Source organism: Myotis lucifugus, unplaced genomic scaffold (assembly GCF_000147115.1).
Source record: "Myotis lucifugus unplaced genomic scaffold, Myoluc2.0 scaffold_3, whole genome shotgun sequence".
NCBI classification, from domain to species: Eukaryota; Metazoa; Chordata; class Mammalia; order Chiroptera; family Vespertilionidae; genus Myotis; species Myotis lucifugus.
Window position 1 is genome coordinate 21,059,783 of NW_005871051.1, and position 14,217 is coordinate 21,073,999.

Here is a 14,217-nt window from a genome sequence, read left to right on the forward strand (position 1 = left end):
TCTGTGTACCACCCCAAAAATCCAGATAATGACTGGTACATAATTAGGATTCCTGAAATGATGTCTGAAAACATGAACTGACATACTTCTGTGTGTTTTAGCTGATACAATCATACTCTCATAGTAATAATAACCAAATTCTGAAAGAAAAAATGCACATTTTCATAAATACCAAAAAAACTAAGAATTCAAAGAAAGCAAATTCAATAGATCAGATTTAAAAATGTGATCTATAAAATAATTGTATCAAACAATACAACAGAAAAGAAGTCACGTGTATCCATCACAAATTTAGTTGGACTCACCTACCTATTAAGAAATTTTTTCCTAAAATCCTGCTAAATAGACATATCTAAAACAAAAGAGATGGGAGGGGAGGAGGGTGAATCAGGCAAATTCAAATAAAAAGAAAAAAAGAGGTCATGATGCTGTTATCGTGATAAGGCAAACTATAAAGAAAAGGCATTAGAGAGAAAGGAGGGAACTTGATAGTGCTCTAGGCTACAATTCACAAACTGCTTTTGCTAATGTATCTATTTTCCTGATTTAAAATCTGCTTTAAAAGGAGAAAAGACCCTTTTTTGTTTCCTGCCTGGATTGAGACAGGACAAGGGCATGGCGAAGGCAGTACCTGCACTCGGGCCTCGGTGAGCTTTGCCCTCTGTGCCAGCTCCTCCCGGGTGTAAATATCAGGGTAGTGGGTTCTCTCAAAGGCACGCTCCAATTCTTCCAGCTGTTCCGCTGTGAAGGTGGTTCGGCTCCTGCGCTGTTTCCTCTTTAGTGGCAAATCGGGTTCAGAGTCAATGTCTGAGCCTTCATCCGACTGGGGTGCTGAGGCTAAGAAAGAGCATAGGAGGGGTAAAAAATGATAAAATGTGAATCATAATTCAAGTCTGAACAAGCCATAATGATTCAGATCCTAGTCTAAGGTATATTCCCAATGTCGTTCATGGACACCAAGCCCCTCCTTGAGGTATTATATTATTAAATGGTATTTAATCTCTTCGGCTACCCTCTCTTCAAGCCCCCCAGGTAGAAATAATGGCAATCTGCTTCTGTCATTCAAGGTTCATAATGAGCTCTTAGAAAACAGGGACAGTACTTACTCCATTTTTTATGACCTTCATCCTTAGCCTTTAATGGGTCACTTAATTTATGTCTAATGAATGAGTCACATTTAATTTGGTTCCTGATAAACTTTTCAGCAATATTTGCAACAGGGAATCTGTTATTTTAAGTAAATAATCAACTTAGTATCTAAAAAGGCAATCATAGTAAACTATTGCAGGATTCCTATAAATGTACAGGCTCCACCTCTCCTCTAAGAAAAATCACGTTTAAATATCTCATTGCCACTGGGACATGCTTTAAGGAGAATTTAGAAACTGTGAATACAAATCTGAAGAATAAATTCAGGAAGAAGCAGGCATCATCTAGTAAACTGTCCCTTAACTGAAGCTCAGAGTCTGGGCCTCTGAATGGTGGGTGGCTGCCCAGGACTGCTGCCTCATTTGAGGAACTCAGTGCAGAATGAAAATGCGGGACCCAGTGTTCAAGAGAGCAACAACAGAGCATAAAACCAAACACAGGGTCCTTCTGAGGGCAGGGCCTAGGGCAACTGCACAGGTCAATTCCTAAAGCCAGCCCTGCTATGGCCTCCTCCCCACCAAAGCTTGAATTTGTCTGGGAAGGAGACCTTCCAAATTTGTGTGGGGGTTCTAGAAAAGGGGAGAAGGTGCTGGGAAATTAGATAGGAATTCGAGTTAATGATACAACGAGGTGTCTGTGAGCTGTGACAGAGCACCTGTTGGCCTATGAAGCTTCTGAGGTTTGAGGTTGCTCCAGACACAAGGCTCTGGGCAGGAGAGCAGCCCTGACCCAGAGGCCCTGGACTTCGGGCAATGGCAGAGGGCTGTCAGAAGGCTATCAGGCAATAGACACTAAGTATAGTACGGGAACCAGAGCATCCTTGCTCCAGAGCACATCCAAATGTGCTCTGAAAACTCCCCGAATAACTGGGGGTTCCTCCGGGGAAGGGATTGATGTGTGCTCTCAGCAAATGAGGAAGGAAAGCCAGAAAGTTGTAGATAATTAATGTCAATGTCAAAGTAAGGCATTTGCACCCTCAGTCAGGTAGGACCTGGGGAAATGTAGGTGGTGTTAGAAGCAATGTGAAATGCAATGTCTCCTATGTCCTTCTCTTTTGTCTTCAGCTCAGACTTAGCTCTGTCCTATGGAAATCTAAACTTTCATTCTACTTTAGGATAAATTGTATCCTGCTCAAAAAGGTGCATGTCCAAAATAACCCATAAATATAATTTTAAGTTTTCTAATAATTTAATACTTTTTCATTTTATTCCTATTCAAACACTGTGAAATTAAGAGAGTGAATTAATACACATAACAAATTTTAAAGAGTCAATGCTTGTGCATAAGAGCAAAATAGAACTATAATATACACAGCATCTACTGTGTGTTAGACATTGCACTTGGTTTTTCAGTTGTTATCTAATTTAATAGAAAATGGTCTAACTTCATATAAACTCATAATTTTAGGACATCTTAGGATTGATTTTTTGATATTTCAGTATTAACTTTAAAAAAGAAAACAGGTTTTCCTAAAATATGGGGATATTTTAAGAGTATTAACACGCAAAGAAATATGCCATGCATTGCATTATAAACTTCCAAATCTCCCAATACAACTTGCATGTGTATGTGTTTGATAAATATGAGCAAGTTAAAAGAGCGATAACTGGTGCCTAATTGTAGAGCAGTGGTTCTCAGACTTTCAGAGCATTGCAGTCATCTGAAGGACTGGTTAACACACAGATAGTTGTCCCCTTCCAGTTTCTGATCTGTAGGTCTGGGGTGGGCTCTGAGAATTTGCATTTCTAACATACTCCCAGGGGATTTATGCTAATTTTACTGATTTTAGATGACGTTTAGAGAACCACCTTTATAGAATATTCTAGATTAATCATTCTCTTCCCTCTCAAAATTCCCAAATACAGAAAATATTGCCTGCCACAATTTACAAAAACAAAAATCGCTTCCACATACATATGTTTAAATTATAAATAATATGCGCCCCCAAGAAACAAACTACTTATGTCCCTCAGAGGACAATAAATTTCCATAAAATGCTTTCCTTTTATGCTCTGGGTGAGGATGCCCTGACTTTCCTTTCCCATGTGAAAGCAGGTGAAAACTCAACAGCATTTAGTGATGGACCACAAGCTTCCTCCACCTGTGAGAACCTTACCTCTTTGCTTGTACTTTCTCTTACTGTGACCCCATTAGGATAATAGTATGTGGAAATTTTCGTGTTTCCTTTGGGAGTCTCTGGGGCTATTAAGTCCTCCCCAGTAAATATGATGTGCCATGCACTGTCAGGTCAATTAATCAAAATCGACTCTGGTTCCTGAAGAAAAAGGAGCTGCATAGTGCCAGCAAGAGCTCATTCTGAGGGTCAAGACCACTCTTCCACCTTCACAATCAACATCCCCCAGAACACAAACTCTGGAAGCTCGAGGCTGATCTCTGCCTTGTTCACTGCAAGAAGCCTGGGAACACAGTAGGTGCTCAATAAGTACAGATTGAGTAAATAAATGTGCCAGGGAAAAGTTAAGTTTTGAGCTAACACTGATTTCTCTGCTACCCTTATATTCTTAGATGGATATTCCGCTTATATGAGACTCCCAACATCTTTTTATATGAGCTTTGAGGAGTCTGTGAATCCTCTAAAATTATTTGGAAATCCTCATAAGTATTTGCATAGCTACATTTTTCTGGAGAATTAGTATCTTTAAAAAAAAAAAGGATTGTGATTTAAAAGACGAAGAACCACCAACAGCGGGTGATTAAAATGATTCAGACTAAGAGTTTAATAGGACAGCCTACACCACCAAAAATAAAATTTTTTTTAATGAGTTAACTAATCACTCCTTTTCTTTCTAGGCTGAATTTAACTAGGAAAGCCCCCACACAGCATCAATTCAAAAAATATGGTGGAAATAATTTTCCCGATTTTTCTGGTGGAAATTATCTGAACCAACTGGTCATTTTTGGCAATATGAAGCCACAATTTTGCAAGTTAATTCTAACTTTTCCCTATCGGTAAACCCCAAAAGGATGTGGGCTTTAAAATATGTTAAGTCAGCAAACCAAGATTAATCTACCAGCTAAGAAATACTAGCTATTTCTAAAGATGGAAATAATACAATTCCTTACATTACTCAATAAAAGTAAAATTCCTTATTTACACAGAACAAGATCCATAATACCCTGAATTTGAGTCATTCAGTTTTGACCAAGAACAAACTTAAAACTTAAATCCCATTTAATAGCACAAAAGAAATCATTCCGTTGAAGTTCTTCTATTTTACATATTCAATTTTACTCAATACTAGAAAAATTAGAAACTAGATACAAAGCAACTTATCTTGCTAAATATTGACCAAAGATAGCTCAACAGAAAGAAATTATATATTTTTTTTCTGTACAGAATATCTAATGCTATGACTTGGAAACTGCAAGCAGTGTTATCAAGACAGTTATCTGAGTAAGTAATAAAGTGATAAGATCTGGCAACTAGATTAAATATAATCTCTTCAGTAATATAATCTCTTTGAGACTCTTTCTACTATCCATCCTTAATATTTAGGGGAGATTTTTCATTACATTTACGTTGCTTAATCATATTCTACACATGCCCTCACATATTTGCTCTATTATTCATTAAGTAGAAATATTAGTCCCCCAATTTCAAATTCCAGAGTAGTTCTCATTAGAAAATCCATATCAATATATAATATAAGGCCTTTTAAGTGGAAATTGTATTGCTTTAAATTGCAAACTGCAATCCATATTGTTATCAGACTTTGAATGTTTTGACTGTTACCAAAATCCCCTCATAATCCATTCTCTGATTTATACATTAATTTAACTCTGTCACCAGCGAACCTGAAGCAAACCATACCAAGGGGATGACGATTTCTCTCTCTTCCTCAGGTTAACTAAACAAGAACCCTGTGAAGTAAATGCTTACCCCATTGTACAGAAAAAGGAAACTGAGACTCAAAGAAGTTATTCAGGTCACACAGTAAGGGAAGTTAAGATTTAATCCAGGTCTTGGGGATTTCGTAGAACATACCCTCTTTTTCTCTTCTAACCTGGTGTGTCCTAAATAGGTGTGGATTTTCTGTAACACACATACACACACACACACACACACACACACACACACACACACAGTCCTTTTGAAGAGAAATACCAGAAACAAACCAAAACAGGAATTCCAATGTAAATCATTACTAGATGCCATTATTGTTCTAATTTGTCCCAAATTTCCAAAAATTTCCTAGAATCAAATAAAATTTATAGACATACAAGTTTGATCAGTATTATATACTAAATCAAGCAGTTCTTCTAATTGAATTCAACAAACATATGGAACTCCATATATCTAAGATATTCTTATGAAACAACAATAAAGTGCTAAGAGATAAATTCATTTGCCAAGATAATTAATGAATTTAAGAAATCAAGGTAGTCCATCTGATCATTAGCAGTCTCTAATAAGAATCAGTAAGTTCCTAAGATCCAGGGGCAATCTAGAACATACTATTGTTCACAAACAGTTGAATTGATCACTCATTTTGTACTTTATTAAAGTCTTCTCTCTCTCTCTCTCTCTCTCTCTCTCTCTCTCTCTCTCTCTCGGTATTAAAGACATTTTAGTGAAAGGATATCAAGAGTTGTAAAGAACCTCATACATGTTTTGAATAATATAACATTCTTACAGCAGTTTTAAGTTTAAAAAATTAGCAAAAAGTACAAAGTTTCCATATTCCTCCTCTCTTCTCCCCTCTCCCATTCTTTCCCTTATTATCAACTTCTTGCATTAATGTGGTACTTTTATTACATACACCAATATTTATACATTATTATCAACTAAAGTCCATAGTTTACACCAGGATTCCCTCTTTTTGTTGGACAGTTGTGTGGGTTTTAACTAATTTAAAATGCTATTTACAGTTGGCTACAAATCAATTTCACTGCCCTAAAAATACCCTGGTTCCATCTATTCACTCCTCTCTCCCTTGTCACCATGATGTACTTTTAAAACTTTAAAGCATACAGTCAATATTTACTTAGGCTATTTATATCCATCTTTCAAATTCGTTTTAGATAAAAGTGAAGGAATAAGTCACTTGAAATTTGTTGAATATACACAACTTATTTAGCAGAAACCCCCAGTGATGACAGGGAAATGGCAACTCCCACCAGGTGCCTGAGTGTTTCTCTGCTCTGTAAGCAATTTCATTTCTTCTAGCACAGGCTAATTTTAGATCTTAGGAGCCACATCTTTAGTTTTCCCAATGACTTCACATTAACTCCCAAGGATAACCTTGGGAAAATGAACATTGTCCATTTAAAAAGGGGGGGAAGGGGAGGAAAACAAGCATAGGCAACCATGATACCCCCACAGAATTACAAATTCTCCCTTCGGAAACAAATCAAACTGGGAGGAGAAGGCAGTGGTATTACCACCAGCGGAACCAACCATGAAGTTTAATTAAAGAAGGAATTACAGAATTAGAGAGTATGTCTATGTCCGTTAACCCTTGGTGACCTCTTCCACAGCCCCCGGAAGTGTTCATCCTAGTTAACGCTATTATACATGAGCTCTTACCTCCGTTTTAGAGGGATTTAGTCACATGAAATTCTGTAATTATTGGTTTCCAGACCAATATCATTCAGAGATGGGAGACAGGCCAAAAATGGAGAAACAAAATAATTCACAAGCATGAATCTGGCACATTGTCTTTCTTCCCAGCAAGACCTTTCATTTGAATAATTAAAGAATCAAAACATGACAACCATTTAAACTCTGCGCTTGCCCCCATATAATACAATGCGATTTACAGACACGGAGGAGGTGGGGGAGGGGGGTCCCTCTGCGGGGCGTCCAGGCTGAACTTCCTTAGTCATCCGTCATTTACTCTAAGACGGCCTCGGACCAGATGAGTGGTCTTTTCCTCTGTACTCCTCCTCTTTCCAAGCTAAACCGGTCAGCATTTGTCCTCAAAGCTGTGTTCCCCTGATTTGAAAATAAATAAACAAACAATAAAAATCGTTCCTGCGAGGTCCATAAGGCCGTTTCACCCTGAGTCTGAGTTTAAAGGTAATTCACAGGTGTATTCCACGAGGTCCTGCACAGGTCATCTCGAAGTTTGAGGCACCTACGTGGCGAACTGCAGAAGGTCTCCTGTGCTTGTGGGTTGCGCAGTTCCACAGACGGGGACAATGGGGCAGCTAACTGTGTTCTGCTCTGAAGTGGCCCATTTACACGGAGAGAGACGTGAACGACCTCTCCCGTGTTTACTCGGGTGCAGGCCAGGAGGAGTGAAGTCAGGCTGATATTCCCTCACAGGCCCCGAGTAAATGACAAATGACATTTTCCCTTTGTGATCTTTGGGATTTTTGTTGACTTATTTGGAGGCTTTTGTTGGATCCCAAGAAATGGCCTGTGGCTGAAGCCTATTCTCCCGATTTCCACGCTCCATCTGTGGAATCCATCAACGGGGCATTTACCCTCATTCAGAGCTCTGACACCTGCCTGGCAGGGAGCAGCAGACACAAAGAAAGCCGGGGCGGATGAGAAAAGGGAGGTTGGTTGTTTTTTTGTGGGGTTTTTTTTCCAGAGGAGGGGGGTGGGTTGAAATGGATGCACAGTGGGGGTTAATCCAATCCAGTTGAGAGACTTCAGCACCTGGAAGCTTCTCTTCCACATTAATTCACAGGCTGAGAAGTGACCGGTCACACCGTTTCTGTGTGGCTTAAAGTTGTATATATGTCGAGAACAGAAAAGAGATACACGCTGACAGGAGCAAGCCCAAGCGTTACAACCAAATCCTCAGGTAGAGGAGCGAGTCTGTGCAGCGGAACAATCTATCAAGTAATCAACTGAACGTCCCAGAATTCCTAGCCCAGAACTCGGATTTGAGTAATTGTTATTTTGTTAGTTGATAAAGTAGGAAAGATGAATTATAACCGCATCAGTGGTCCTTCTGGGGGCGGAGGGTCTTGTTTTGTTTGTATTGCCTCTACATTTGCTTATGAAAATGTGATTGCACAACAATCTTTAGCAAATGCCATATAGGGGGGAGAGGGGGAGATCATGTATGGCAAGGAAATTCTGGGCTTTCTCCCAGAGAGGTGCTTTTAAGAACACTAAACGGGCTGAAGGCCCTCCAGCCAGTTACCGACTCGGGGCCCTGCCCAGCAGTCCCCACTGGGGGCTGGAGAACTGTAACGCTATTCCCCTCCCCTCGACCCAAGCCCTTCCCTCGGAAACCGCCTTCTCACAGCACGGGGTCATTAGAAGGAAAATAAGCTCCTGCCAGGTTGGTGCTAATCAAAATAGCACAAATAAACCCTGACACTCAACAACTCCCCGAGTGCCTGCTGCCCTGGGAGGGAGTACAGATTGGTTATGAATATGCCCGGCCGCAGGGCCAGCCCGCCAAGGCCCGCCCGCCCGGCGCTCCTGGCCCGGGAGCGATTGAAATGCACAACGTGGACCGCTGGTGTTTATTTCAGATAAGCGCTGACAAGCGGAGGCAGCAGGAGCCGCAGGCTGCCTCCCAGGCCCCCAGCACCCCCGAATCCTGAGGTTCCAATAACAGACCTTCAGGGGGGAGCGGGATTTCTATCCACGTTACATTGGAAGCCTTTCTCTAACAGCCATCGCCTTACTATCTGCCACTTACAAGGCCTCCTCCGTAACAACAAAGCTAAAAGTAAAAAAATAAAAATAAATGAAACACGTATTTCTCCTTCGTCCTCCATGGCAGCTCTGCGAGTGATTCTATTTTGTAGCAGCATTCACTGGTCTGTTTACGTAAAAACAATCAGTGCCCTTGCCCTTTCCCCTGACACAGCAAGGTTTAGCTTAAAGGAGCCACAGAATCCCAAGCAAACTCTGTGTGAGCACTTCCTTCCGAAGCTTTCACAGCGAAGGGGGAATGGTACTGGCTCTGGGACGCTGACACTGACCCACATGAACCCAGCGGCCTCCCAAACCTTTATGTTGAGGCTTCCTTTGCAACAAGGATTCCTTTCCCCCTGTGACTCTCTCTCTCTCCTGGAGTAAAGCTGAAGTCCCACTTCCTTACCCCACCCCTGCAAATCATTTCTACGGGCAAGGTTTTGGAAATAGCTTCTTTAAACTCCATGGTAACCGCCACCAGAGCATTTCAAAAGAGAAAAAGAGAGGGAAACCCTAAGAAAATGTGTTGCTATTCAATTAGGGAAACTGATTAGTTCACTAATTAATCAGCAAACAGCTTTCTAAGAATAGTCTCCCATGATAAGAACTTTCCCCCTCAAGAGCTTAAAAGTCAGTCATAATTAAAGGGAGGAAGGGAGGTCCCCATGTCGCTGAGAGCTGTAAGCCGGCTTCTGGTTTCTCGGGGTGGGATTGGCTTGCACGGGGCAGAGGAAGGTAATTTGCACACTGAAGGGGAACAGGAAAACAGTAGTTCTCCTGAAAGGAAAAGGGCCAAGTGACTTTTATTTACAATTGCCAAGAGAGAGGCTATTATTGACCATATGCGCCACAATTGCCCCTCTTATCTCGGGCTGGCCATCATGTCCTCTGGGAGCTGTTAATGAACTGGGTAATTGAGCTGCTGACATGTGTTACCAAAACAAAACAATAGGAAGAAGAGACAAATGAACATTTTATTTGCCAATCAGAGTAGGTTCGGCTTTTCACGGAGCCGCGGCTAAGTAACTGACTGAATACATAAAGCAGTGCATTGAAAGCAAGCAGATGCAGACACAATAATAGTTAACTGACAGCTTATGGCCCATCTGTGCTTAACATTTTGTTAAAGAAATTACTTGACTTGCTAAGGAGACAAATCATACAGCTGCCCCCAAGCGCTGCGTTATAAGACATAAATCGTTCGCCAAACTGTTTCATTCTTAAAATGACAATGCTTATTAACAGTTATGTCGGGACATTTTTGTGAGCACAGCTTGACACAGATATTACTTACTAAAAACGTGACAACTCATAGATATCCGATGGAATTGAGTTGGGGGGGGGGAATCAACACAGTGCAAACAGTTTGAAAGAGCAATAGGCATTTTTAATCGCTCATGATTCAATATGTGTTTCTAAGATGTTATGAATGTGGGGGGGGGGCGATGAAATAAAACAGAAGATCCTGTTCCATGTAGTAATTATGGACCTTCTTCCATTTTTACCATACTTCTTCAGAACTGCAGAATATTAGAAATGCTCTCATCTGGGCTGGTCTCATTCATTTCCTCAAGGTTATCAGAAGAAAAACTAAGTAGTTTAAGAAATAATTGTATCTGGTCACTTCGCTTTCCCAAACATACTCACCTTCCTCTTTTGGAAAAATATTTATTTGATAAGGAAAGAAAACCTATGTTGCCAAAGACTACCTTTATGAGGAGATTTAGCTTATGTTTTTGTTATTGCGTCTGAATTAAAACCACACTTTTTTGATGTAAGTGTGCTTCATCCACTGCGAACAACTTATCTCTGGAAATTTTTCTATGGAAACTGGTTAACCAGAGGCAGAACACAGCTCTCTCAAAGCCCTTCTTGTGATGGTTCCTTTTACATGCTGGGCAACATTAAATCAATAATAGTAATGGCAATATAAGAAAAGCTGCTGTTCGATGACTCACTCCCTGACAGCTTATGATACCCAACCCTGCCTTCTGCATCCCTTAAGTACCTCTTCTTTCATCTTTACCAAAACCCTATTTGGAGGGGTATTGTCGCCCCCATCTTACAGATGAGAAAAAATGAGGCCCAGAGAGAAATGTTAACGCACCTGCTCCATGAGAACTCAGAGAGGCTGCCCAGATACAAGATCGAATATATCGAATATGCAATCTTATAGACATTCATTTGAGGAACAGGATTGACATGGGTTGGAAGGAAAATTGTGACCAATATTGTCACATCTTTTTCTTCCTGGTCTACAGTGCCAGGACTCAGATGTCACAGCCAACCCTGTAAGTCAGTTGTAGAAACATGACCATAAAGGTGGTTGGTGAATGTGAAAATTATGTTACCTACAGTTACTAAGAACGAATTCTGGCTATGAAACCTAAATCTTAGCTATATTTGCCGAGCTATAGGTGCGACACAATTAGACTCGTGACACAATTGCCACAGACAAAGAACCACCCTGCCTTCAACTTTACTTTCCACTATCGAATGTTTCACTATTGTGTGCATCCGTCATTTTTAAAGCCAACAAGTAAACCAAGGCTCAATACATAAAAGAGGTAACAAGTTACACAGAGAGCCTCTCAGGGGTGGAAAACAAAAGAATGCTTTTGCCACCCTTGTTAAGACAAGACTAGCCAAAACACACAAAACCTACACAGCTCTATCCACAATTACACTTTGCCAGGATTAGCATGACTGGAGATGTTTGGAAAATAGAAGGCAGATTTAAGAAGAAAGTTAAATACTACCCTTTTTGTGCCAGAAACCTACGTAAGGAGGTAAAAAGATACACGATTAAGAGACCTGAACTACCAGAGCAAAGCATTTACAATATGGCAGATCATCGGAAGAAACAGCCAAAACCCAGAGAGAGCAGGTAGGGTTGTCCCAAATCTTTCATCTTTCAGTAAACAAATTTTCATGCCCAAAGATGTGGCTGATATTGCCCTGGGTGCCATGGATGCAACTATGAATATGATACGGAGCTTAAACTCGGGAAGTAAAACTCAAATCACCTAACTCCCACTCCAGTGCTCTTTCCACTGAAGCAAAGGACCGCATCCAGCTATACAGGAAGATAATCCGGCCATGCCCTGCAGCAACAGAGAGATTAAACAGCCTATCAAGGCTGAGAAACCTAGATACATTATTTACTAACAGAGCCACAGATCCTGTGAACCTGTGATCTCTAATATAGAGATCAAATTAATACAGAATTGCTTTAACTGACACCTCCCACATGGCATTTCAAGACTGTTCTTTGCTTTCCATGTTCTGTTGGGTTCCATAAGGAAGAAAAGGGGCAGAGCAGGGGGTTTGTTTTGAAACTCCAAATCTTATCTGGCTCAATTATTGCTTGTTGGGAGATATAGAAAGAGGTAATCACTGAACATACATGAAAGAGGAAACTCTCCCTGGAGGCAACAGAGAAGGCTGAGCTTAACTCTCACTGGCAAAGGAATTAGTAGCAACATCAAGGTCAAGGTCGCCATCAGAAGTCATTCACGGGATACCTACTGGGCGAGAAGTGCTTCTCTAGAGGCTGGGAGGGAAAGGATAAAAAAGAAGAGAGTGTGGTTTCTCCCCTTCGACCTGCAAAGGTATGAGGCTCTGGTCCAGGAGGTTGGCTTTCTGATTACTGTCATATCCCAGCAGATGATATGAATGATTTATCACCATCCTTTTTGAAATTTTGTGGGGGTTTTTCCTCCTTGTGCCTAAGCAACAGTCACCATTGAACTGAGAAGAGGTGATACCAGAGGTTTGAGCAAATGAAGTTGTATGTCATGGTGGAGACCGCTAGCTCAGAAACAGGTGGATCTGCTCCAAATACCCCCCTGTCCATTTCCTCTCTGGTTGGAGCAAGATGCCTAACCCTCTCAACCAGTTTGTCATTAGTAAAATTTTCTTTAAAACATCTGCTTCAAAGGCTGGTTTTATGGAAAGTAGATAATTTGGAAAGCACAGAATGTATCCCAACCCAGAATGTATCCTCAGCAAAGGGAGTCCCCTCTATTTACATATCATCCAACCCTACCAGGCATAAAGGAATAGCATGAAAAAAATGTTCCCTATATTCTAAGTCTAAGAGAAGAAAATGATCACCAAAGCTTTAAAAATGTTTGTAGAAGTTCCCAAATTTGTGAAAAAAGGGCATCGTCCAATTTCCCATCTGCATCTTCTGACAATCCTGCCCATAATCAGCCAGTAGAAACATATTCACTTACAAAGGATATTCAGCTTTTGCTCCTTATCAATTCCCTTAAAAATCAAAAATATAGGCCAGGGTCCTGTACTCCTCCTGGCCCCAGACACATGTCAGTGCTGTGGGATCAATGATTAAGTAAATAAATTCTGTGCTCCCAAATGCCTCAGAGCCTGGGTAAGAAGGCTGAGCTTAACAAAATCAGGCAACAAGCGAAAAGAAATTCACACATTGTATGCGGGAAACGTATTTATATGTTTTACGTTGACTGTAAGTAGTAGAGCCACCTGTTAGCGGGCGATAAAAACTACCCGCAAACAATGTGTTCAGAATACTTGGCCTCTCCTTTATGCCAGCATTCACTTTGGTTTCCTTGAGGAAGAACTTTGAATATGTTTGCTTGGAGGCAAATTCTTATCTTCTTTTATGTCTACTGATATGTATCTATATAGACAAAATGAAGTACGGATTTGAGCAAGTCCCTATTTGATCACTTTGTTTAGTGTCAACAGCCAATGAGGATATACCAGGGACCCAACTCAAGAAAAAAAAATCAAGAATTTCTTCAGTAGCAGATTCCTGCATGAATTATGCAGCATTGCTTCTTCCAATTTGCTAACATATACCTGTGGAAACATTTGAGTGTGCAAATATAAGCATTTGCCCATCTCTATATATGAGGACCGAGATAAGTGACTTATTCTCATTGCAGTCCCATAACACAGAAATAGAATTCATTCAAACGAGCATGGAAGCTACTCTCATACAGCTTTCTCTGTACACTCACAATAAATAAGCCACTGTTTTAAGAAAGTTTGTCAAAGGCCTGAGACATCAAAGGTAGTTGATTATTCCTCCCAAATCTTCATCCATTTTTAAGCAGCTGCCACTAAGAAAGAGGGGCCCTTCAAATGCTTTCTTCTTCTTGATAGAAGAAGCGAGAGCAGGATCAATGTGTGAATGTCTGAGCATAAGACTGTGTGTAGAGAGGTTACTGGAGAAGAAAACCAACAGAAGAAAACAAAGTGAAGTGCGTGTAATTGCAGGAGGAAAAATTAGAAATATATTGTTGCTTAAAATATTTTTCCACTACTTGCTATTGATGTTCATGTGTTGTGTTAAATGTGCCGCTAATCATAGAATATTAAAAGCTGGAAATCATTTAAAAAATCTATACAGAACCACACTTGACCTTACAGATTAAAAAATAATAATAACGGAGTTT

At 40.4% G+C, this 14,217-nt stretch overlaps 1 protein-coding gene across 1 annotated transcript in view; it reads right to left on the minus strand.

The window, feature by feature from the left end:
- Positions 1-14,217, minus strand: part of PAX3 (paired box 3) — a 95,449-nt gene that overhangs the window by 31,786 nt on the left and 49,446 nt on the right. The window contains exon 5 of the mRNA XM_023761773.1: positions 632-837. Within this exon, the coding sequence (XP_023617541.1) occupies positions 632-837 (206 nt within the window). The remainder of the gene's footprint in view (positions 1-631; positions 838-14,217) is intronic.